Source organism: Populus alba, chromosome 15 (assembly GCF_005239225.2).
Source record: "Populus alba chromosome 15, ASM523922v2, whole genome shotgun sequence".
Classification (NCBI taxonomy): domain Eukaryota; kingdom Viridiplantae; phylum Streptophyta; class Magnoliopsida; order Malpighiales; family Salicaceae; genus Populus; species Populus alba.
The window spans coordinates 15367493-15393997 of record NC_133298.1 but is presented as its reverse complement, the minus strand read 5'-3'; the positions used below and the strand labels follow the sequence as shown (position 1 = coordinate 15393997).

The following is a 26505-nucleotide window of genomic DNA, read 5'->3' as shown; positions in this document are numbered from 1 at the left end:
GAAAATCTGCTTTTCTTGCGTTACCAAACACTTGGTTTACGCGGTTAGCTTTAAAAGCAGAAGCTACCGCGTAAACAAACACCCACTTCATGTGATATTGAGCCAACCAAATTTCCTTCTGGATGAAAACGACCACGTCTCAATGATTTGACAATTTCTTAGATATTTTTTCACTTTTTTAGATTTAAGAGTGAAAGTGGAACATTTTCTTTTTTTCACGAGAAAAATGGAAGATAAGAAAACTATCGAGGTGAAAATATAATTCAAACAATTATTTTCCGGCCCGTTTACTTTTATAGATTGGGCAGGGATTGATTTTCTTTCAGTTTTAAGTTCTTAACCCTCTTGACATCTTCCTGAATTTATTCTTATACCCCCTTACCTTTTATCTTTATTGCTTTTCACTGAAATCACCATGTCCTTTTGCAATCAGAGGCCCGTGTCTTTAGTCTTTACATGAGGGCATGACTTGGCTGTGGTCAAACGGAGTCCACGAGGAAGCCAACCAAAACTTGACACGCCGATTAACTGCGATCAGGCAGCCGCAAAGAGAAAAGTAAAATAAAACTTAAACGAACTCCTGGAAAAGTAAAGGTTAATGACGTGTCATGACGTAATTGGCTCATTATGCAACAATGGCTGGCCATAGTGTTTTCTTATCGAGCGCACCCCACTATAGGATTTGGCATCTACTTATGTTCGCACTTTGACCCCCCCTTCTTTTTCATAGTTTTTTCGTATTTATTTTTATTTAATTATGTAATGATTAAAGTAAATATTCATAAAAAACAATGATTAAAATTTCGGAGAAAAAATATTTTTCAGTTAAAATCTTCTTCCCTCGTTTATATACCTTTTATTTTGTTTTATTTTGACAGTAACAAGCTTTTTTTATTAACATCATGATTTAAAAAAAAAATTAATATTGTTTTAACCAAAATAATAATTTTTTTTTTGTCTTGGTTTTGGTTTTGGTTTTGAAACGTAAAAAACCAAAATTTTAACTTGTTTTAACAAAAAAAAAAAAAACACTTTAAAAACATCATATAAACATTTATAAAATTATCATATAAATAACTATAAAATCATCTTAAAGCATAAAACACTATTTCACCAACTTAAAAACTGTATATCAAATCGAATAAAAAAATTAATATGTTTTGATCTATTTTTTCTAGTATATTTGAAGGGAAAAACCATCTCTATTTAACTTATTTTTTTAAATTGAATCAAGATTTTTGATTTGTTAAATGGTTGGCAGTAAACCCAGCTTGATCTATATAAAAAAAGATCAAATTTATATAAAAATAAAAATATAAGGTCGTCGATGTCAAATTAGAGGTCCTTGCGCCACACAAGATGATTCAAACTCCATTCTGAATTCCACCATTTTGCTGACGCACATCTCCTCACGCATCCCCCTAATAGTGTAGAGGCGTTCTACATGCTGGCGTTTCATGCACCAATCAATTTTTTTTTTTAATAATATTTTATATTTATTAAAAGACCAAATCATTTTCATTTAACTTGATTGTAAAAAAAAAAAAAAAAAAAACAAGGATGAAAATATGAAATAGCCAATGTACACTAGTCACAATTTTTTGCTTTTAATGGTAATCTAGTTTTTTTACTATGTTTTAAAAATTAAAAAGTTGAAAAAACTCCTAGATGCTATTTTTTTTTAAAAAAAATCTTTCAAAGGCAATTTAGTTATTCTAGTGTACTTAAAAAGTTAAAAATACAAATCTTACCCTAATTAATATGATAATAATTAATGGGCCTAGCAAAAAGATCGAATTACCCCAGGGCAATTTAATTTGTTTTAGGAAGAGTAAATTAATAATTACACTATTGCAATAAATAGTTAACTATGTGCAAGGACTCAGATTGCTTTAGACCTAAATGACTTGTTCCTTGATCTAGGTTAGGTTTTAAATAAAAATTAATATGATATAACTTGATTAACCTAATCAAAACTGTTAGTATTTTTAAATGATATTATTTTAATTTTTTTTATTAACACAAATCAACTTGTCTAACTAATGATTGAACCTTATAACATAATAATCTTACATCGAGTTTAATAAAGTCGGGTTTAATAACTGTGACTACCATCGCCACCAACCTAAACACTTTCATTGCCAGAGATTTATCATCCATGGCTACAATTTTGTTCATTTGCTACCATTTTGTCGCCGGCTGCCACTAAAATTGCCTTCATTATTACCACCCTTCATAATTTTAAAGAATATAATTTATCTGTTGGAAATAATATTAATATTAGTAAAAAGCATGGAAGGATACAGATTTTCTTTTTCCATTTTACTTGAATTTGTAATTTACTTTTCGGAGAGACGAAGTAACCTCTGCCATGTCAAACCTAGACCACAGCAAATTAAACAACATATGTTTTATGTTTTTTTTGGAGGCTTTTCATTCATGTATCCCCGTACTGCATTGGCCAATGCAGAAATTGTATAATACTAGCTGCATGCAATGCATGCCCTGTAATTTATTAATGTGGGAAGTGTGGAATTATACAGTAGCAGATTCAATAATCATGTGATTCCACCACGACGTAGTGGTCCATAAAATGGGACCCACCAAAGAGAATCTCAGCATATATAAATGCTCCATAAATCACCATCCAAGATATTTTTGCACTGCATTAGATTAGAGGAGGAAAAGAGAAGATTGCATGAGTGGCATTAGAACTAGCAGGAAAGAATTTGTTAAAGAAATACTAAAAAAATGGGGCCTTGAACTTCCAGGCAGGCAATAACCAACCATTCTCATTTCTCATGCCTGCCATTAGAACACTTGACTTCCAGATGTGCGAATATTGATTTACACCTGACAATGCAAGTTCTTTTTTTTTTAATGGGGGGAGGGAAGAGCAGAGGGTTAATGAAATCACTAAAATATCAATACATATACTATCAGAGTCTCGTTTGAAAGATGACAGTAATACCATGAAAAAAAGGGCATATATAACAAGTTTTTATCCATGGCAAGTCAGCTCTCACTGGAATCGGGACTGGCTGGAGAGAGCTCAAGAGAGACTGGACAGTGGTCGCTTCCATAGAAACCTGTCAACAATCCAAGATCAGTGAAGCATTTATATGATTTTATGTACTGGAAGCTTGTGTGAATGCTTGCAGTTCCTTTATTGCTGTTGAAGAGATAGGCTGTTAATTTAAAATGCATTTTTCTGCATCATGAATGTCTCTTTTAAGATGTGCCTTTGCTAGAAGGTGTTATTTGGAAATGAAAAATGTCGATATGAACGGAGTCAGATCTGAAGTCTTATTTCTTGCAGATGATTTATAACCTTCAAATATAAAGACAAGGCATGCACTATCATCAAACCACGCAAGCCTAAGATCTCACTGTAGAAACCAATCACCAAGGATAAGAGTAAAAGAGACCTCTGGGCAGCATTACCTTCTGTTCAGTGATGAAACTTGGCTTTGCTAATAGATATAGAGAGGGTAGTTGTACAGTGAAGTTTCAATGTCTTGCCAAATAAAAGAAGAGCAGGGAATCCTTTGGTTTCTATTTTCAACTAATTAAATCGATGGTAAGGGATTTTCTAACTCAATTTATTAGTCTCCAGTACTTGCATAGCATAAGGAAAAGGTGTGAAGATACATCACCTTCCAATTCAATTCCATGCCCATGCATCTCACATTGAATAATCCTATCTTTGAGTTTCTCAGAAACAATGAAATAATCAATTCTCATCCTTTTTCCTCGGTACCTACAAGAAAACCACCCATCAGGAAATGCAAATCATTCTCCACTGCATCAAAAAATTATTTCTCATCCACTTTCCTCGGTACCTACAAGATAACAGCCCATCAGGAAATACAAATCATTCCCCACAACACAAAAATATAAGCATTATAATGCATGAAAAAGGTTTTTTCATAATCCAGTAATTGATGGCTCATATTTTAAAAGCGCTATTTACAGCATATATTTCCTATGCATGCTGAGCTATTGAACTATATGACACTTGTTTCTTACTTTCCAATGGGGTTTCCAGACCATGAGAAGCCACGCTCCATGTCCCTCTCTTTGTGCAGAAATCTGTATGCATCTATAAGCTTTCCCCTAAAGCACAAGAAAGCACAAAACTACATTAAGTAGGAAAAGTAGGAAAAAGATATATTCTGCTCAAAGAACAAGAATGAAACTAAGACCAATAAACCCAGTTTCAGCGAGATAAAAAGATTAAGTGGAGATAAATAAAATATCAAACATGAAGCACTGCAACTTTATATCTAACTGTTTGGGAGAGAAGAGAAAGGAATTGTCAGTACAAGTTGCTGTTAATCACTTCTAAGCAACTTCAATCTCTTTCTCAAAAAATGGCACATGGTTTCAGCATCTTAATTGCTTTTTAAAAGCACAAAAGTATGTATTTTTCAGTGGAATCACGCACTCTTTCAGTATAGCACCAAAACGCTTCCTCTCACTCAAGGTGAATCCAGGCTGTCCACAGTCCTACAACATCAAAAAGTCAAGCAAATGCATTATGTTAGTGACTGCTGGGATAGAGAAGTACACTAAATTGTTGGAACCCCAAAGAATGAATATGTTCCTTCCCATTTCAGCAGCTCATCAACTTGTCTACCATTTCTAATAGTTTCGGTGTTGAGAGGCAAGTTTACAAGATTGTGCATGTATCAAAATATTACTGGGAAACTAAAGCAGGCCACAGTTATTTCCAGACAAAATACTAGCACCTCTTTATTTGGAGGAACATAGCCATTGACCTTTGCTGCACTGAAAAATTCTGGATGACTCACATCTATCTCTTCATGGCTGCATATTGAAAATGAAGAAACCTCATGAATAAGTATTGAATGCATTTCAAGAAGCAGGAATAATTGCACAAATATTTTCTTGGAAAATCAATAACATAAAGAAAAGGGCAAATTTCCTCCAAAGAGGAATATTTTCTAGATATTTATGAAATATCAACTATAATCTAATTTCAAAGATTTAGAATTCTTATTTAGGTTTCTCTTTCCTAGTCAAAGTAAGAAAGTCATGTTTCTTGTTTAGCAGTTCAAGTCTAATTATGATTAGGAATATTTCAAACTTGTACACATGATCGCAGTCTTTCAATTTCAGCAGGAAGTTATGAATAAAAGGGCAACCGATTGGTTTATGTCTTTGAAAGTGCAATGTTTTCTTTAAGGACTGATTTCTTACCCCAAGGCATGATGCTAGGGTTTTTCAATTGAGGAGTGATGCCTTAAATCTAGTGGTGTAAGACTAGTAGTGTACTGCCATGATTTGATCCATTTTATGTACTTTCAGATCTATTTTCAATTTAGAAGCCTCTAAACTCACAAAATTATATAAATCTAACCTAGAAAAAAAATCTACAGCTTTCCCCAAACTTGTCCCACATCTGTCTTATGCAATACAGCTATATTATTCAAAGAGTTCTATAAATTTAGACAAGATATGGACTACTATTATATTTTCTTTATCATTAAGTTATGTATTTAATATTTATTTTTATATTTTCACAGGTATGCATTTCTTTATACTCCGAATTGTGAATGAAGGTGATCCTGTACTGGCATGTGCCATTCTCGAAAGAAAGATGCAAAGGTTACAGGTGCAGCAGTGACAACCTTAGGTCACACCACAATATTCAGGTCAGTACATCTATCAAGATCAATTACAGCGTTTAAAACCAACCACATAGATTATTAGCAGGTGGATCCTTGAGCTAAGTAGTCAAAACACAGAAATGCAAATGAAAAATGTAGACAAACAATTGAAAGTGGGGCAACAACAACCTCCCATCCACTGCAAAAGAAAGACAGATGAAAAAAAATAAAAAAAATGCCAACCTAACATTCAGATCGCCACACCATATAAGAGGCTTATCTGATAACCGCACAGCAACCTCTAGCATTCTTTTATCCCATTTCCTTCTCCTCTGAAATGAGTTCTCTTCCTCTTTCCAACCATTATTTGGTGCATATGTATTTAGTAAACGGAATGTCTTGAATTCAGCTAAAATAACCCTCCCATCCGGTTCATGCTTTGAAGCTAAACAACAAAGATGGAGTGTTTAGGAGATTGTCACTTTATATGCAAAAGGAGAGGGGGAAAGAAGGAAGGAACTAAGGAATAGATGAGCAAATGCAAATTAGTGTAAGGAAAAAACCTAAAATTAAAATTTTTAAGGAAAAAAAAGCATTCTCCAATTATAGTGGACATAAGCATGTATTTTGTCCAGAAAAGTTGTAATATTATAAATTCGAAAATGCATACAATCATGGGTTATATTGTGTACACACACACACACACACACACACACACATGACAGTGTTTGAAGGCAGGCATTGGATAGAAATATTCTTAATCAAACAAAGCAGTAAGGTCTAATTTATGATAGTGAAAGATCCAGTGAGAGATTCAAACCAAGCTACCTGTTTGGTCAAGAGCAAAAGAGACCTTTACTGGTTGAAAACACTTCTTTACTAACAATGCAGTCCCAGCATACTTCGAATCCGCAAGGGACCACCAAACACGATAATTTCCAAATGGTGAACTGGAAAGAGCACGCATTAATATCTGCATGATTCAACAAAAACTAATTACAGGTTTTGCTAAACAATAGAAATTTGAGCCTTATACACATCCCTTGCAGTAGAATTACATGAAATCATTGTGTATAGAAAGGCCAATAGTAACAATACTAACCAATGGGTTACAATTTCTAGATCAGCAAACATTCAAATTGTTTATCACAGAATCTGTATTAACTTTAGTTGATTCCATCAAATTTAGTAGCGCTTCACCAATCAATATATAACTGAGACATCTTACTGAGAGATTGGTAATTTTTGGCCAATTTCATATTGGCAAGTTAAAACACATTCAAGTATTCATCAAACCTTGAAAACTTCAGAACTTGCATGGGTTGATAAGGCAAGCCATTTTCCATATCACCGAAAGCCAAAAAAGTATGAGAAGAAAAAAACTATGAAGTTCTAGGAATATTGAACTGGCACAAGATGATGCTCAATAAAGGATTCATCTCTTTGGCATGAGTACCCCACATCATAGCATGATGAGCCCATTATAACACCTAAAGCAACTCTATGGAGCACCAAGCTTGAAATTGATCAGCTAAACAAGTCTTAAGGAAATTCATGGTGACCTGAGAATAGCCATATCGTTGAAACCAAAAAAAAAAAAAGAGGGAACAGAAATTAATTTAGAAACAATTATTTACACAAAATTGTCTTATTATTGTAATATAAACAAACGTTACCTTCTTTTCCTCACGGGAAGAGTTTGTGTCATCTTTGATCTCTCCAGAGTTTTTAGGTGCACCTTTTGAGCCAGCAGCGGGCATCCTTACTTCCTACAAATAACGTTCAGCTTATCATCCCATACTTATCAAAAGTTCATTCAACTTAGGATTAGCATGTGTCTGAAACAAATTGGCGTGCCATAAATGAGATTTAAACTACGATCCACTCAAATGTGAGGGACTCAGTAGGGAAGAAGAAGATCACTAAATAAATCAGAAAACGTAAAGATCCTTCTTCTCATTAACTCAATACATAAAAAGAATAATAAAAAAAAACATTTCCCTTAGTTTTTTTCGTACCAACGGGTCTTACCAGGGACTTAACCGTGTTTTTCAGTTAATTATATAAGTTAAAACCCCTCTTAAACAACTAAAAACTTGAATGTCTCTACCTTCAAGCACTCGCATGTGCACACACAATTCCCTTGAATTTCCTTGGATACCAACCAAATCAACATCAAACTCAAAAACATGCAAAATCCATCAAACCAAGTACTACAAAGAGTAAAAATTCAGCTAACAGATTCCAACTTTAGACAATAGGGGACTAAAAGATCACAACACTAGGCATTATAATCTAGTATAATCAATCATAAAAAACCCACTTCACCGTTACGCCCATTAACAAAATTTTATTATGTTCCCGTATACAAACTGAGACAGATGACATCAAAAGATGGAGAATTTGCTTGCGTTTTTCACCTGTATGACAATGACATCAGGATCAATGTCAGAGACAAACTTTGAAAACCCAGGCCAGTTGTTCTTGACTCGAAGTAGCAAGCTATTAGCATTCCAAGTAATGAACTTTAATGGCTCTTTCTTCATGGTATTGCCATTGATTTTGGTCTCCTCTGATTCTGAAGCCTCTTTCTTTTCATTGTCTTCTTGGTTTGTGGACAGTGTTGGTTTCTTTGCAGAACCTTCTTTCTCTATTGGCTTGAAAAATCGCTTCATTGTTACAGGCTCAAAACTCAAAGTACACTCTCACAGGAAACCAAAAACCCCATTCACATGTATAGTAAATAAATAAATATCCCAAAAAAAAAGAGAGGACTATCCAGGTTAGAGAGATAATGGGCCCTGGAGAAGTGTGTCGGCCTTGCAACTTCATTTTAATAAATGGGCCTCACAGTGCTAAAATCTGGACTATATTGATTATTAAGCCTATACTGGAAATCTTTCTCAGCTAAAATCTGATTGTGGAACAGTAGAAGACAGACAGAGTTGAAGAAAACAAAGTACAAGGAAAGAAAGAGTAGTAGACTACAACCACTGAACAACAATACACTTTCATTTGTCTTGGGCTTGCATGGTTGCATTGAGGAGCAAGATGACGATGTCAGTTTTTTTATTTTATTTTTATGATTAATGATGTGTTGTTTAATCTAGAATTCTAACCCAAATCCTAATCCCTCTTGTTTTGAAAGGGCACTAATGATAGTACTGTGCTCCCTCTTGAGAGGCACTACATAACCAATCAGTAACATTTCATGGTAATGAACGGCCAGCCTCGTGTTTTGTTTATCCTACTGTAACTAATATATAATTATGTGTTAATTATCAGCTATGAAGCAAGAATAGTATGATAATGAATTCTGAATAGTCTTGGTCAATGACAGGTAAAAATCCTGGACTTGTAATCTTCCAAGAAACTTTCAAAGGAGGAGAAATAGTCCCGGAAATTGGACTCAAGATAAAACAAATGCTTGAAGAATCACTCAGAAACTAGATAAACTAAAAGGAAATGAGGGCAGAGAACATTGCACAGAGTTTCCTGGAACTTGAAGAGGAAGGGGTTTTGATTTTTATTTCTAGTTGTAGGATTGAAAAAAAATAGACAGTTGATTTTATAGCAATATGCATCCTCCGTTACATGACCAGCCAAGATACTCAGGTGATGTCCATCAAGGTCCAATTCTTGTTTCAGGGGTTCCAAACCCCAATCCTATACACCCTTATGCTCCACGGATGGCCATGAGGCACGTTCGTGTTGTAGCAGGGAAGTGGTCCACTGGTCTTTGCCTTTGCTGTGACATATAATCCTGAAAATTGTGAGCATATTTAAAACCGAACAAGATTCTCCAGTTTTCTAGCTAAAACTATCAAGTATCGTTACTTGATTGTAGCATTCTCTTTAGTTACTAACTAGCACTTTAATTTCTTGGGTGTGATCACTTGCCTCTGTCCTTGAATCACATTTGGACAGATTGCTTAAATAGTGAATAGAGGATCCACAAGTAAGCCAGGCTAATCGATCAGCTGATTTTAATTCTCTAATAACGATTTTCTTTCTTTTTTTTAATTTCTTTCATGGCTTAAACTGCATGTTTACTGGGTGGAATTGCAGCATGTTTCATGAGCGGAGCAGTATATGCTTTTGCATGCTTCTACTCCTGCTACTATTGGTCAAAATTAAGGGGCCAATATGACTTGGAGGAGGACCCTTGTGTGGATTGGCTAGTGCACTGCTGCCGAGACTTGTGCTTTGTGTCAAGAGCTCAAGAATCGTGGATTTGACAAGGGGCTATGTACTATGTTCATATCTATTCAGTAATTTATAAGCTTTCTGTTTCCATTACCCTTCGAAAAAATACAAGTAAATAAACTTGTCAGAATGACTCTTGCTGCTAGCCCTTCCTCAGCTACCAGTTGTTCACCGACAGATTGTTGTGTATGAAAATGTTAAACACCTGAAAATGTTGGATCACAAACTTGGTCTACATTTACTGGTCTTTATATTCGTAAGCTTCACAAGCAAAGTTTGTCCAGAGAATTATGCAAGTTTACATTTAGATACCATGAAAGACACGTATATGAACATGTTGGAATTTTATGACTCACCGACTTTCTGATTTTCTTTCATTAAATCTGATCTCCAATTTTGGATGACAATTATGGGATCAAAATGAAGGCAGGGGAGCCAATATGCTTAGACAACAGCATGGAGTTACAATGGCTCCAACCGTTACCCTAGACATGACAAGATGACAGAAACCCGGCAGTTCTGGCTTTTCTCCCCGCAGCAACAAATGCTATCAATGCTGCTGCCAATCTCTTATCTGCTTTTGTGCTTGCACTTGCCAGAGTTTAGTCATGATGTTATCAGGAAAATCTGCAAAGATATAGGTGGCATTATGTCTGCAGCTAGTAACCAACTATACATGTCGACTCAGATACGAACTTGTCAATTGATTAAGAACCTCCAGGAACAAAGCCTGTGAACTACGGTGCAATTTATTCTCACAAACTGCAGTAGCATTCCTACATGCAAATATGAGCTCCATGGAGTAGGATGATTAGGTACAAATGAAGCTGTAAAAACAAAAACAGAGATTGACAGAGAACTTTGTAATATTTGTCATGACTGCTGGTGATAAGCTTCTTCACTGCAAACGCTTTTTACATTCCTGGCCCAATTTACCCAATTAAATCTAGAGCAACTAAAAGCTTTTTCTTTTTTCCTCGAAAACCTTTTCTGGTGTTCCCAATGGTACTAATAAAAACTGAACCTCTTCGGGTTCTTTCACAGAAAAAATTGAACTTGCTAATAGTATAATTTTGACATCTGCAACTGAAAGCAATATAATTTGCTGCGGAAAATACCCAAAATCTCATAAGCATTCAAGTCTATATGGAAATAGTAAGAGAGAATGTATTTGTTCCTTCTATCTGCCGCATTTGATTTCCACTAGATCAGAATGCAGTTACCCTCTCCTTCCCCAACAACAAAAAAAAAAACATAAAAGAAAAAAACATAAAGTTAAATGCAGCAGCTTGGAGTCGAAATAATTATCTAAGAAACTCGGGTTCAGAATTTGAGTTCTTCCATCTTGGCAACACTCTCTCTTCACGTAACATAAAGTTAAATACAGCAGCAGCCCGGGAGTCAAAGTATTTATCTAAGAATCTTCTTTCTGCTTTTTTGATGTGCGCTCATTATTTGAGTTCTTCACTTTAGCTTCACGGCGCTCTCTCTTCACTCCTTTAGCTTTGTTAGGTAGCACCATCTCTCCAACCTAAAGAAACAAAATCATCCACATCACAAAACTTAAAAAAAATAAAGGTTACCATAAAGAGGCGCAATTTAAAACTAAACATGGCTGCTGGCCATGGGCAAATAAGGCCACATCTAGCACGAGATCAGATTCACCCCCACAACAATCCTCGCAATGAATAAATGTTTACTTACCTTTTGATCAGGTACATAAATCTTTCCAAGCTTCCCTTGTAGAGCATCTTTACTAACATTTTTAATCTGCAAGCAGAAAACTGGAAACATTAACAAAATGCCATTTCATTCTCAGAGGAAAAGGGGGAAGTATTTAGCTAGCTAACCTTCTTATGAAGCTTATCTTTAGCAGTTTTCATGGCTTCTTTCTTTAAGCTTTCATTAGGAAGACGATGACGACGAACTACAAAATCCATGGAAGGGCCAATTTCTACCAGTTCTATCCTTGGGACTATTGTGCCAGACTTTTTTAGCCGCATTGCACAGTGAGTGAGGAACACCCGATTTGAAGATATAGCTGTACATACATAAACACGGCCCAACCCAGCAAGATTCAAATTATCCACAACCTGCATGAATTGGGTCAAAGCTTATTTAGTTATCTTCCAAAATTGAGAAAGGAAGGAGCAAAGGTAGAAGAAACAAACCTCTCCTCTTAAGAGCTCAAGCAAAACCTCCTTCAGATGTTTCAACTCATCTACACTCTCAAATGCTTCTCCACTAAAAACAATGAAAGGTTTTGATCCTGCTTGTGGAGCTAGTTTCTTATCATAAGTGAAGGAATCCATTCGTTTAAAATTTTCAACCCCAACTTCTATAAGATCATATATGTGGTGGTCATATGTTCGCCCTATGACAAGATTGTCAGGACGTTTCTTTGAGGTGGAACCATACTGCAAAATACATTCCAAGAGACATATTTAAGTAGATGTGGCAATATCACATTTTCCAAGGAAAATAAAAAATATGATGCAAAGAAAGCAGCACTTCATTTCTAAAATCAACAGTGAGCAAATTCCATTACTCACTCAGATCAAAAAATAATGAGGGAAAATAAGCAGAGGAGAGTTACATGTAAAAATAGGTGGAAATTGAACAACAAAGCAATTCCAACAACAGAAAATACACATAGCTATGTTGCTATAGAAGATCATGTCGAGTAATTTTCATAGAAAATATAACGCACAGTATCACAAATTCATGAACCCAATAAAAGGCACACATTCAGCAAATAGCAAAAGAAGAAACAAAATAATAAAAACCAGCAAATATCTTAAAAAACCTAGAGCCACTTTTAAAGACAATAAAAAACATTTCACCTATCTTAAAAAACTTACTATCTTATGTAAAGAAAATCATTTAAACACTTTAGCAGCATTCTGAAATCACCTCAAATTGCCTCACTGCCTTTGAAACTAAGCATCAATGTCATAAAAAAAAACAGCACCATTCCTATTCCTCAATATCCTAATCTTATTGAGAACAGAGAAAACGTCCAAATATCAGCCCGTGCATAACCTACCACACTCATATGCCAATTTCCGAATCAAATTACTACAGCACTCATCTTCGAGCAATGCAAGCATAAAAACAAGATTGATATCCAATTCAATACAATTAAAACAAAAAAATGAAGTAAAACCACAAAATACAATACATATTTCTAATTGAACAAAGCTTTGGCACCAAACTCACCACAAAGATACTGAAATCGGTTTTCATAGAAAAGAACTCGATATCCAATTCAATACAATTAAAAAAGAAGTAAAACAACAAAATACAATACATATTTCTAATTGAACAACGCTTTGGCACCAAACTCACCACAAACATACTGCAATCGGTTTTCATAGAAAAGAACTCCAAAGAAGTTTCGCCACCGGACTCAAAAGGCCTTATACTGTCATTCTTACGCGTATATCGAATTGCGTTATCTCTCTTGAGATGATATATTTCACTCAATACAGTATTCAAAACATTGCTTGTTTTTGTTCCTTGTAGTATCAGTGTCTTCTTCCCCGTCTCAACCTGCATTAAAGCACAAAAAAGGAAAAATCCATTAAGAAAAAATTATCCTTTTTGATAGAAACCAAAGAGAAACATGAATGATAGATTGGATGGCTGGCTGGCTGGTTGCCGAGAGCTTACAAGTTTTGGTGCTCGTTTATCAAGCTCTCGCTTGACTCTTCCGTACTTTGGGGTTTTAGCCTTCAACATCACTGATTTTTAGATTTCTTCTTGTATGCGAAGAGAAAAAAGGAAGAGGCGAGCGAGAACCGTGTCTTCTATTTCAGCTTAGAAGAAGCTAAGCTAGGGTTTTTGCTTGTAAGGGATGGAGGAGATTATTTGTGGGGTTTTAGGTAGGTGGACTGGGCTTGGCCTTTTGTTTGCTCGTTTGGGTTTGGGCTTTGAAACTGTTAAGAGCTTTTTGCTTTTTTAATAACTACGGTTTTGGTGGCTCTGGACTGTATTATTCAACAATTAAATAATAGTTTTTTTTTAATAATATTTAATTGATTATTTTAGATTATTTATAATTATAATATTTTTATTATTCGAAAGATTTATTTTTAATTACATGTATTGTGAATATAATTTATAAATAGTATAAGTATAAATAAAAACTTTTATGAACCTTTATTTTAATAAATATTTTTTTATAAATTAGTATTATTTTTAAAATGAAATCATAAAAATTATGTTAATAGCTTTCTCTAAATAAGTAAAAATCAATATAAGGTATTAATAAAAAAAAAGGGATCTAATTTAATAATTTTGATAAACTTTGTTGGAATTTTATTATTTTCAAATGTTAATATTATAGATAATAGTGGGTCAAAATAAAGATAAAATCAGTTTTTTTATATATATAAAATATAGTTAAAAAAAATTGAATAATATATAGTTGTAGTACCAAATGAACTTGAAAAAAAAAGGTGTTAAATTCAAAAAAAAAAAAAAAAAAAAAGAAGGGAAGGACCCGAAACCCAAAAATTTCCCCTCTCAGAATCTCCTTACCCCTCTCAATGCAAGAGCGTGTTTGGCTAGATGGTTTAACTTTTTTTTTTGTTTTTTTTGTTAAAATTTAAAATATTTTTTATATTTTTAAATTGTTTTGATTTACTGATTTTAAAAATAATTTTTTAAAAAAAATATATTATTTTAATATATTTTTAAATAAAAATTATTTTTTAAAAAAATATTATTACCATGCTTCAAATATTCCTGAACACTTAAAACTAAATTTATACTAATGATAAATGAAAGGGGTAAAAAACTAAAAGAGTATCTTCACCATAACAAATGAGACTACATGATGACAAACGAGATGATCTTCTTTCTTATTTTTTGAGATGAGGGCAAGCTTTACAACTTATTGGCCTCTCAAGTAATCAAATAGTACCAACATATTTCCTATTCTAAACTTCTCAATAATTAAAATTTTAAACATGTATAATTATATATTTAATTGGAGGTTAAACCTCGTTAATAAGATGTTAGACGTCTTATGTTATCACTCAAATCTGGAGTCTCAATAAAAAAACCCCACAAGATATATTATTTTCTTATAATGTATTAATATATCAATCTCTGTAGACGTTTTCAAAAATCCGACTAGAAGTTTTCAAAATTTAGCCTGGCTCATAATTAATCACTGAGATACATTTTCTGTCGTTGCAAAATTATTATGCGGTGGGACTTTTATCACGTTGCAAATTTTAAAGAATTTGTAGCTCAACCGATCATCTCTTAATTTATTTTTTTTATTTCACGTTCAAATCCTTCCTTTGTAATTAGAGGGGAAAAAACTATCCAAGTCTCTTGCATCAAAATAACAATAAAATAATTGATTTAAAAATAAAAAAGTGAATTCTCACGAGAAAATTTCTTTTAATTATAAAAATAACAATAAGGATTACCAATGAAATAGGATAAATATATATACACCATGTCCATAAATCATAACAAATTTAAAGGATCTATATAAATATATATATGCACGTAGCATCACGTCTTAGTTCGTCAATGGCAGACGAGCTTGATGATTAATTTTAAGACAGGCAGGTGAGTGGTGGAAAGACATGGCCCATTGCATGTCCTTGAACATTCGCGCAATGTGTAGATGGCTCATCACCATCGTCGCCGTCGCCGTCGCCGTCGTCTGCTGCCTCCAAATGAACATTGCTGAGCACGATATCAGTGCACGGCACTGACTTACTGCAAGCAATATTCACAGCAGGTTTTCTGTGGGATGTCCCATATATATTTTCAAATCGAATGTTGCTAATCTTTACTGCCGAACTCTGCAATAAAATAAGTAATTTTTTATTAAAAAATCTTCGATAGATGTGGAAAAGAGATTTAAATGGTTGGGTATACACACACACACACACACACACTCACATGATCTGTGCAATGTTTATGATCACAATAATATTGGTCGATAATTATAGGGTTTCTTGCACCCTCAGACCTTATGTTTTCGAAGACAACGTTTCTAGCAAACCCTTTTCCACCCTGTTTACGTGAGATTAGGGATTAAAATGGCAGTCATGACATATAAAAATTAAATTATAATATTATTATTATTATTCATATCCTCACTTAAAATTAATTAAGAACCAATAATTACCTGCCAAGTCTTTATCCTGGCCCCATTTGTAGTTTCTGTAAATACAACGTCGCTAACGTGGACATCTTCTACCGTCTCATTTTCTCCATCTATTCCTAGACTCCCAATGCTTCAAAAAAAAAAAAAAAAAGTTAAATCTATAAGGTGAGTACTACTTGATTATGATAAATAATAGGGTAATAATTAATTAAAAAATTTATTTTCCCATACCTTATTCCGTGACCCGGACCACATGCAATACGGGTAATATTAATATGGGATGAACCGTGCCCGATCGAGATACAATCATCACCTAAATTCTCAAATTAATGCACCTAATAATAAATAACTAGGAAATATAGCAAAAATAAATGAAATTAATTAACAAAAAGCATAAATTTACCAGTCATGATGCGACTATGATCTATAAAGATATTTCTGGCATGCTGGAGATGAATTCCGTCGGTGTTGGGGCTATCTCCAGGGGCTTGGATGGTGAGGTTAGAGGCATGCACCCTCTCGGATCTCTCAAAAGCCATATGCATCTGTGGACTGTCCTTGAACGTCAAGCCCTCGAGATGAACATTCTGGGAATGTGATATTACTAAACCCTAAATTTATTCAATCAATCAACTGATATTAGAGAAATAGATGGCGGGGAAAAAAAACTTAATCCAAAGTTGAAAAGAAATATTAGGTCAACCGAACTCTGGTTATAATTGGGTCATTAATTATGAGGATCGTTGTTTACCGTTGGTTTTCTACCGCAAACCTGCCAACAGTGCAAGATTAATTAGCAAATATAAGAAGTAATTAAGAGTAGAAATATATATTTATTTAACAAAGACTCACTCTTTTATCTCTGTGCTTGTGATCTTTACAAGAGGAACGACGTTCCCACCATGTTGATCCTTGACCGTCCACGGTACCGGAGCCATGAATCATAAGGTTATCAACCTCATCAAAGGCAATCCATTGCTTACAATATCTGTGTTCTTGGCATTTCCAGTCACTGGGATCACTCGGTCCCTTCATCGTTCCATCAATCTACAATTAAGATAGTGATTAATTCGCATTTAGAAAGTAATTATCATAAATCAAGTTTATATAATTATAAAGGGGTAATTAATGTATATAATATACTGAGTGTTTAATTTATTACTTGGAAAATAATCTGATCGGGTTTGCATTCGCCATTGAATGTCAAGGGCTGGAGCAAGAATGATTTGCCACTAGGAACTTGTATGATCGGTGAGCATGATGAAGACTTGCACACATCCTTCCATGCATCCTTGAAGGCCTGAGAGAGAAAATCATATTTATGGAATACCAAAATTATTATTATTGATGAATTAAGAGTTTTCCTCAGTACATGCCAAGTTACAAGAATAATAATATTCACTTCTGATAGATTTTTTTTTACCAAATTATTATTATTTTTTTATTAATATAGAAGTCCAAACAGCTACGTATCTCAATTATTATTATTATTATTATTATAAATTATTATTGCTTTTTAATTACTTTACTCACACTACTGTTTAGATTATTATTATTATAGATATGCTCACAATAGAAAGAAAGAGAAGCAATTTTTCTCAGACGAGAATCATTATTTGATTAATTGTACGTAAAGAACTTATAGTTTGCTAGACATGAGTAATCAATTAGTTAACCTTTGATTAATTAATATTTAATTAAGAACCGATTGTTTCATAAATATTTACTCAGGACCAGAATTTTCAGCAAATAACTAAGACCCAAAAATACGAACATGAAAAAAATAAAATAAATAAAACTAGGTAGCCAGAAGACATTGTCAAGTTGCACATCGAAAAGAAATTAAAACTAGGTGGCAAATATTAGTAATTAAAACAAAATAAATAAATAAAAGAACCTGAGGTATCATCAGTATCCCCGTCTCCAACAGCTCCAAAATCAATCACATTGTAAACTTGATTACAGCTTCGCAAGCTTCGAGATTGAGTTGAAGTAGCTGCAGTACCAAGAATTAAAACGAGAAGAAGCAATAAATATTTTGCCATAGTTATTAATTATTAGTTAATTACTAGCCATGACATAAAAAAATATATTAATATATGATTCGAAGGCTTACGCATATCATATATATATACACTTCGGATTTCTTGTGGTTGTTTTAGATTAAAACATGTAAACTGTGATTGAAAAGACTTGTCCTTCTTTCTGGCATGAAGAGGTTGAGTTCTAACAATATTTTACATTGTAATTAATTATTAGATTTTATGCCGTATTTAAATTAATATCTCCTCTCTATTTTGTAGTTTATTTTTTATAAGAAAAAGGACACACGAGTGTATGTATATATATATAGCCGTAAATTAATTAAAGAGAAAGATGCAATATTTATTACCATATCTTATCCGGGAAAAAGCTTTGTCTGATCATATGTTCTTGTTGTCCGCAAATGTCCATGCTTATAATTAGCTAGCTTGGGTAATCATAGCCCCCACTGATTTTTATTTTTTATATATATAAAATCCCTATAGTATTCATAAAAGCTAAAAAGATACGGTCCTCCCACCCTATCAACTTTTGTGGGCATGTGGAGACGAATAAATTGATTTGTACTAGCAAGTATATATAGTTTTTATTTTTTAAATTGAAGCATATATACTACACGGTCCTTGTCTAGCAATTAAAAGAATCCACACATTGTTAAAACGGTACATGAAGAATATGCTACAGGCACAAAAACACACCGATAGCTTTAGATTTGAACCTGCTTTATCGAAATAAATATGATTATGATTATGATTATTAATAAGTAAACGTTGATAAGATATATATTATTGTAACCCCAAAGGTATCAAGAAGCGCCTGTAGCTCAGTGGATAGAGCGTCTGTTTCCTAAGCAGAAAGTCATAGGTTCGACCCCTATCTGGCGCGTAGATACCCTTTTTGCTGATCTTTCCTTTTTTGTTTGTTTGTTGCATAGTTCTTTTTCTAACTATGGTATTATTAATTTTCGCTTTACTTTATATAAAATTTCCTTAAGGATGAGTTTTTATATAATTAAATTTTAAGTGATTTATTTTAAAATTAAATATGATTTTAGAATGCTAACAATATTAATACGTGACACCACAATATTCATAACAATGAAATATACTCTTGTGCCACTTTATATATTAACATATCAATAAAACTATTTTTATAAATATATTAATATGATAAATACTATATTATTATTGACCAAGAGTATCTAAGATAAATTTATTTTATTTATGTCTATATATCAAACAATTTGGAAAACTTGTTCTTACCTAAAACTTCTAAAAAAAAATAAAATTGAGTTGCCATCTCACACCCTCTTCGCTATTAGGTGTCCTTTCCTTTTCTTTTGCCCTCTCTTTTCTTCTTCCCCCCCCCCCCCAATCATTTTCCCTCCATTCTATTTTCAATATTAGCTTAATTTTAAAATTTTCTTTATAAATTATTTTAATTTACTTTTTAAAAAAGTTATCTCAATTTCAAAAAAATATCAATATTTAGTTTGTACTTAATTTTTAGAGTATATATTTCTGTTATCATATAATTGAGTAAAGAAATGAAGTCTATCACCCAAATCATAAATTTGATGGGTTAAGTTTGGGTCGATCTAATATGTCGATGTCTTAATTTTTAGACAATATTATGTTGATTTTTTTAAAAAAAACCAAAATTTTTTTTTTATCAGTCATCTTCGGTTGTCTTTGAACCCACCAAGTCGACTGGAAATATTATAGGGAAACTCCACATTACTTAGTTTTAAACCTTGGTTAGGAAAAGAGTATGAGAAGAAGGTTTAAGGGTCAACATATTGAGTTGGGTTTAATAATAATGAAAATAGTTTTTTATAACCTATATATTTTTTTAGCATTTTTTTTAATTAAAGCCACAACATAGCACAACCTTGTAAACTAGTGATGTCATAAAGGGTCATTTATACATAAATTGGTAGAGAAATTAAAAAAAAAAAAAAGAGGAAAAGAAGGAAACAAGTAGGTCTAGGCATATTTATAAGATTTGACTCGAGGGTTGATCCAATCTAACACTAAAGTCATGGATTACATGGACTGACTTGAGTCAATCTAAAGGTTTTTTTTTTATATTTAAATGATGTTATTTTAAAGTTTTTTTTTTTTAGAAAAGAATCCTCAAATGATGTTTTGGTAAAAACCTAGGTTTTTTCTAAAGGTGTTTAAAAATTAACCCATTTATAATATTTATATTATTTGACCTAACCCAATTTGTCAAAATCAGATAATGTGGATATTACAAATGATAGTTAATCAAAAGACCTAATAAGTTCATATCATGAGTCGAGTGATGTATTAAGATTCTTGAAACCTGATCAACTAGACTTAACCTGTATATAATATCTTTTTTTTTTTAATCTTCATTTTGGATAGCTTATGAATTAAACATTTATTTTTATTTTATTTAGAAATGTTTCCACTCCAAAGTTCTTGTACTTGTCACGGGGTCAATTTTTCATCTAAAAATAGACCTCGCACGGTAATTTAGCCCCGCTAGACTTAGCCTTTCCCTCACCACACTCGTGTTTACCTAGCAACTAAGTGTTTTTCTCACTAAAAAGTTTCCCACACTCTCTCATGTTACATAAACAAGCGGAATACATAAGCAAAGGTGTATAGAACCAAGCACACAAGATATTACAGGAAAACATCCCCAACCTTCATTATTCTCGTCAACAAAGGATACACAAGTCCATTAGTGTGTGTGCCATGCACAAGTGTTCTATTGCCTCTTTGCTTATCTATTCCGCTTGTCTATGTAACGGGAGAGAGTGTGGGAAACACTTAGTTGCTAGGTAAACACGAGTGCAGTGAGTGAAATGCTGAGTCTAGCAGGGCCAGACTGTCGTGTTAGGTCTATTTTTGAGATGAAAAATTGATCTCGTGACAAGTGGTATCAAAGCACGGTTACATTATTGGTAGGACAATGAAACTGTTCTATAACCAAATCGACGGGCTGATTTGGAAAGGCTACTGCTTCTATCGATGGATAGGCAGATTTTTAGTGCAATAACCCTATGACAAGTGGGGGTTTTATATTAGATTGATTTAACATAATAAAAATGAACTTGTCTTTTTGTTGGAGGGGAGGGGGAGGTAAATATAATTTAATGATGGTGTAAAAATTAAGCCTAATGTTAAGGATGCCATAGTTCTATGTTGTAGGCTTGCTTTTAAATGTGGACCCATGGCAATTAGAAATATAAGTTCAATCGGAGAATCCCAATCCAATATACCTAACTTATTTAATAAAAAAAAATTAAATTTATAATTTATAAAATATCAAAAATTGAATTGAATACAGTTATGTAAATCCAACCCAATTATATCTGCAAACACTCTTAATCTTTTCACTAATCCAACCTGGAATAGGCCTCAAGTCCGCCGCCATCTAGTTGACCTATCGAGCTAGGCCATTTCTTATTATAACTATGAGTTTAGTAGGGCTTGTGCTCCTAAATTTGAGCCTAAACTAACCCAAGCCCAGCCCTTCTATCCCAAAAAACAATTTGTGGCGCTATGGTGGATAAGTCTGGAACCGAAAAACCGTTAAAAAGACACCAAAGAAACATGCTTTTTCGCAAAGAAAGAGAGACACATGGCATCATCATCAACAACTACCATCTCTCTTTCCTTAGCTACATTGTCTTCTACTACTGCCACTGCTTCTTCCTCAATAACCCAAACTAAGACTTCCTCCATTTGCAGCTTCAGATCCCATGAAAGGACTTTATCTTCATCGCTACTGGGCACAAGAATACGTGTCTATAACAAAACAGCAAGAACAAGAGTGGTGGAAAAGAGTAGCACTTCAAACGGGATCACTTGCTTAGCTTCATCTTCTGTTCTTCCATCAGCTCTTCTCTTTGATTGTGATGGCGTGCTTGTTGATACTGAGAAAGATGGCCACAGGATTTCTTTCAATGATACGTTCAATGAAGTACTCTCCATTCTCTTTCTCTTGTGTAACTTTGATTATTTGTTCTGTATTTTAGGGGTTTGATTCGTCTGATCATTCACTGGTGTTGGACTAGTTGTAAATTGGAGATTTTTTTTAAAGTTCTGCCAACTGGGATTTGTTTTTGGTGAGGATTTTTTTTGAACTGTTGGTTTGTAATTGCTTAGATGATATTTTGATCACCCTTGAGTTTGCTCTCAGCAATTCATTTAGTTGAGTGCTATAATTCCTGGAAAATAAATAGAATAGAGAACATAAAGCTTATAACATCCTTGCTTTATTCTCTATTTTTCTCTTTTTAATTGGTGATAAACTAGGATAAATATGAAAGTACAGTCTTGATGGTAACCTTTTGGTTTCTTATGAGGTGTTAATGCCGTGGGAGGAAGACATAAATTAGCTTCATTTTTGTGTGGTTTTGGAAGAGACGTTAACTAGAGATGTCTTGATGAGTTAATTGGATGTTTAATTTATTGCACAGAGAGAACTGGGAGTAACCTGGGATGTGGATTTGTATGGCGAGTTGCTCAAAATAGGAGGTGGAAAAGAGAGGTAATGTTTCCCCTTTGTAATTCCATGGCCTTTTTCAAGTGATGTTTTGGCCTATAAAATTTCAACAACCTCACTTCTTGCATAGGTAAAAGCTCTAGGTATAATTTGCAGCATTCCTTGTGTTTGAAATATCCCTAGTTGAATTGGTTATTAGTCGACTCTTGTATTTGTAGGATGACAGCCTACTTTAACAAGACTGGGTGGCCAGAAAAAGCTCCCAAGAGTGAAGAAGAGAGAAAGGAATTTATAGCTTCACTTCATAAGCGAAAGACAGAGTTGTTCATGGCCCTTATTGAGAAGAAATTGTTACCTCTTCGACCAGGCGTTGCAAAGTTAGTGCCTTCCTGTTGCAAATCTGTTCACTTTTAGTACTTTATGCCTGTGTTTGACTGGCTATGCATGTTTTTCTTGTATTTCAAACTTAACATGAGTTAAGTCCTAGCTTGCAAAATTATCATTTTTCTTATTCTTTTTTGATAATGTCACAACAGTAGTTTCTAGCAGAACAAATGCTTTAATACGTTTGACATATCTGTTTGAATTCTCCTTGGATGTGTTGGGGTCAGGGTTATGAATACAAACCGAGAACAATAATCTTGCAAGAACCTTTTACTTTTAGCATTCTACTTCAATATCTAATTTAATAATATTATAAAAAATCCAACGGTTGTACTGCTGAATTTTACAGGCTGATTGATCAGGCTCTCGGAAAAGGAGTAAAAGTTGCTGTCTGCAGCACTTCCAATGAGAAGGCGGTATGCGCAACCAGGTTTTTACAATTGTATTGCTCGTATGATTGGTTCCATGTGGACCAGGTTTTGAAGTGGATATTAAATCTGCATTTCTGCCATCCAAACTTTTAAGTATCATAGGTCCGAGTTTCATTTCTTTAAGAAACATAACTCTTGCATAATGTGTGTTAGTGCAAGAGGATTCATCTCTGTTAGATTTTTCATTCTCGTAAAATTTCTTGTGTTTGAACTTCACGATTTGGATGAAGTGTTAAATCTAATTACTTTGCTTATATAACTTTATTGGCAAATTACACGGTACTAATTCAAGGATGCATTGCAAATTTTGGTTGCCAAACTAAAAATCCTTATTTCAGGTCTCTGCAATAGTTTCGTTTCTGCTGGGGGCTGAACGAGCAGAAAAGATCAAGATATTTGCAGGAGATGTTGTTCCACGCAAAAAGCCTGACCCGGTACACTTTATATATCCCTTGGTTTAGTAGTGATACCATGGTTTTGGTTTTATATAATTGAAGCTACAAATTCATCTTTATGGCCCCTATTTATATAAAGTCTTTCAGTCAGTGTAGAAATGCAACTGTTGTTGTGAAGTTGCAATTATTGAAATCTCACCTCTATTATTACTCATTTGATTTTGTCTAAATTTTTTCTGCTTGTGAAAACTCTGGGTCTGATGCGCTGATGCTTGCTATAATGTCATTTATTCTTCCTAACAGGCCATTTATACATTAGCAGCCAACACTCTGGGTGTTGATCCTTCAAGGTACCACAGAATATGTTTCATGTCAATATAGACAAAAAGTCAGGTTTCTCTCAAGATATATAGTTATATACCCAGTCACTTTGGGATGGGTCAGTTCTTGTAAGCTACAATCAATTATTTGATAAAATCAACTTCATAATTCCTTTTCAAGGCTTCTCTGGTATATGCTCTAATTCTTAAATGGACAGAGGAATTTATGCATGTTCTTGCCATATGCTAGTTTCCTACATTTTTCATTCATTAAGCAAGTTAAAAAGTTCTAATTTGTTAAGAATATGCTTTGATTTTCATCTCTGCAGCTGTGTAGTGGTGGAGGACAGTGCAATAGGTCTTGCAGCTGCCAAAGCTGCTGGAATGAAGTGTATAGTAACAAAGAGCGGGTAAGTTACTTTCCTTCCGTGTAAGCAGAATTCTTGAGCTTTTTACTTCCCCTGAGATTTTTACAAGGTAACAGTCCGGTGCTTATATAAAGAAACAAAAGCTTCTTTCTTGTTGCCTTTTCCCATGCGTTTTGATTTTGGATACTAGAGGACATCACCCAACCTTAGTTCAATTGAGCAATTAGCTGACGCTTTTTTCAGCCAGAAGATCTTTTAAGGCATCCATGAGTGTGGTCTAGAGTCTACACTTAGAAGCTCTTGAGATTCTTACTGCTACATTCCGGCTCTTAAGTCATATCACCATCCCATGCATGTTTTCTTCTCCACGTCCCCAGTTCTTACATAATTATCAATAGTCACAATAAAAGTAGACTGTGCTTCAACTACATGCTGTCTTCAAGTCAATAAGTACTTGGATTGGGATACAATATGCAGCATTTGTATTCATCCATCTCTAACACAATATGTTAACCTGATCACTCACTCTTAGCAACCTCAGAGCGGCAATGCATGCTGCCTTCGGCGCATTATGTTCATTTATGTTTTCTTTTCTTATTCTTTTTCAGAAAAACCTACTCAACTTCTTGCAGCCTTGTCAACTTTGGGTTTAAGAACATAGTTCTTTCTTCTTACGCACATCTATAACCAACAGCTGATAATTCGATCTCGCGGGTTGACATGTTACTGTAATTCTACGTTTGTTAATACATCTAACTAATGTTTTGGAAAATCTTAACATTTTGATTGCAGTTACACAGCTGACGAGGACTTCTTAAATGCCGACGCGGTCTTTGATTGCATTGGGGATCCTCCAGAGGAGTGTTTTGACTTGGCCTTCTGTGGAAGTCTTCTTGAGAAGCAGTATGTCAGCTAGCTCATATTATTTTCATAATCACCATTCCTCACATATATTTTCTTAATCTGTAATATACTTTATCCATGATTAATTAAGACCCTTTATGCCTCAATGCTGATTAAATCTTGAACATTGAAATGAAACAGAACAAAAGCCAAATGCTATGCTATCTTATGCCTATAGATATCTCCAAACAATCTTATCTTTTTTTTTTTATTTTATTTTATTATTATTATTATTATTATTATTAATGTGGGTGTCTGGGCCAATTTACGTACACCTCGACTAATCTCACGGGTTTTGAAATTAATGACCATATAAGTCTCCAGTGGCTATCATATTAGCAACCACAAAGCATGAATTTAAGATCTAGAAAAAACAAATCTTTTAGTTCCAAGCTCTAACTATTAGGCCACATTCTAGATGAACCAATCTTATCTCTTCTTATGACTGGAAGTGTCCTAACCAAGAAAAGTAATGAGATTTATGGATTCTCTTTCTATTGCACAACAAAGGGGGTGCCTGAGTGATAATTCAATTACTTCCAAATCTTAAACAGCTTAACACAAATAATCACCATAAACAGCTTAGCACAAATAATCACCATAGGAATTATAAAAATAGAAGTCGATTTTATTGCTTATAAATATTCATTACAAGATGAACTAAATTAATTATGAAGGGGCATAATTTTTTTCAAAAAAAAAAAAAAAGTTTAAAACTTATGATAACTTAGTATTGAATTAGTTTTTCGATATAATATCAAAGTTTATTAATTAAATAATTATAAATTTAAATATTTTTTTATTTGAGAAAGTGTGTTGAATTATTCTTTTATGGCAAAAATGTTGGAAGGGCCTGTAGAAACCCAGCTGATAATTAATAACATATAGTATATGTATTAATAAATAATAATTTATAGGTCTCTAATCAATGAACACTCATGACTGTAATACCAAAGTCTAAGCTAATAAGTGGAGGCTTGGAATGCATTTGAAATTAATTTTGACTCAAAAGGATCTCATCGATGGCTGGCGGCGGGTTACCTCTATCATATCGCATATGTCATGCATGTTTACTCTCATTTGTGCCCGGCCCATTTACAAGAATGAAGCGCCCTTTTTTTTTTTTTTTTTTATTTAAACTAGATATATATAAATTAAGCTTATATACATGAAGAATAAAAAATTTCAATTCCATATCCAAAAT

At 33.6% G+C, this 26505-nt stretch overlaps 5 protein-coding genes and 1 non-coding gene across 9 annotated transcripts; 3 read left to right on the top strand and 3 right to left on the bottom strand.

The window, feature by feature from the left end:
- Positions 1–2446: 2446 nt before the first annotated feature.
- LOC118057629 (DNA-(apurinic or apyrimidinic site) endonuclease) lies at positions 2447–8360 on the bottom strand. 4 transcript variants are annotated; one of them, XR_012168008.1, is made up of 11 exons: positions 8054–8360; positions 7310–7402; positions 6462–6606; positions 5877–6078; positions 4752–4830; positions 4448–4509; positions 4030–4116; positions 3657–3760; positions 2972–3089; positions 2788–2853; positions 2447–2663 (listed from the first exon to the last, which is right to left on the bottom strand). XR_012168008.1 is itself a non-coding variant. In XM_035070264.2 (10 exons), the coding sequence occupies exons 1-9, from the start codon at positions 8306–8308 to the stop codon at positions 3016–3018; spliced, it is 1101 nt and encodes a 366-aa protein (XP_034926155.1). In that variant the 5' UTR covers positions 8309–8360; the 3' UTR covers positions 2753–2853; positions 2972–3015. The 4 variants fall into 4 exon arrangements, 3 of the variants coding, with proteins under 3 accessions (XP_034926155.1, XP_034926154.1, XP_034926156.1); XM_035070264.2 differs by lacking the exon at positions 2447–2663 and having other exon boundaries at positions 2753–2853; XM_035070263.2 differs by lacking the exon at positions 2447–2663 and having other exon boundaries at positions 2753–3089.
- An 851-nt stretch (positions 8361–9211) lies between these two features.
- On the top strand, positions 9212–9908 carry LOC118057398 (cell number regulator 10-like). The gene is given in 4 exon segments (XM_035069956.1): positions 9212–9337; positions 9504–9591; positions 9702–9721; positions 9816–9908. Coding segments are annotated over 4 exon segments (327 nt in total).
- A 1012-nt stretch (positions 9909–10920) lies between these two features.
- LOC118057630 (ribosome production factor 2 homolog) lies at positions 10921–13705 on the bottom strand. The gene is made up of 6 exons (XM_035070266.2): positions 13512–13705; positions 13188–13391; positions 12011–12256; positions 11690–11932; positions 11544–11609; positions 10921–11370 (listed from the first exon to the last, which is right to left on the bottom strand). The coding sequence occupies exons 1-6, from the start codon at positions 13578–13580 to the stop codon at positions 11254–11256; spliced, it is 945 nt and encodes a 314-aa protein (XP_034926157.1). The 5' UTR covers positions 13581–13705; the 3' UTR covers positions 10921–11253.
- A 1710-nt stretch (positions 13706–15415) lies between these two features.
- Positions 15416–18020, bottom strand: LOC118057399 (probable polygalacturonase At1g80170). Its single transcript, XM_035069958.2, has 9 exons — positions 17881–18020; positions 17138–17282; positions 16828–17022; positions 16727–16747; positions 16379–16586; positions 16207–16288; positions 15997–16105; positions 15768–15881; positions 15416–15667 (listed from the first exon to the last, which is right to left on the bottom strand). Exons 1-9 carry the CDS (start codon positions 18018–18020, stop codon positions 15416–15418), a joined length of 1266 nt encoding a protein of 421 aa, XP_034925849.2.
- An 810-nt stretch (positions 18021–18830) lies between these two features.
- Positions 18831–18903, top strand: TRNAR-CCU (transfer RNA arginine (anticodon CCU)). The gene has a single exon. It is a non-coding gene; the product is annotated as a tRNA-Arg (tRNA).
- A 2696-nt stretch (positions 18904–21599) lies between these two features.
- Positions 21600–25493, top strand: LOC118057632 (CBBY-like protein). Its single transcript, XM_035070267.2, has 8 exons — positions 21600–21975; positions 22475–22545; positions 22719–22877; positions 23234–23300; positions 23654–23749; positions 24014–24060; positions 24360–24440; positions 25191–25493. The coding sequence occupies exons 1-8, from the start codon at positions 21634–21636 to the stop codon at positions 25312–25314; spliced, it is 987 nt and encodes a 328-aa protein (XP_034926158.1). The 5' UTR covers positions 21600–21633; the 3' UTR covers positions 25315–25493.
- Positions 25494–26505: the final 1012 nt, after the last annotated feature.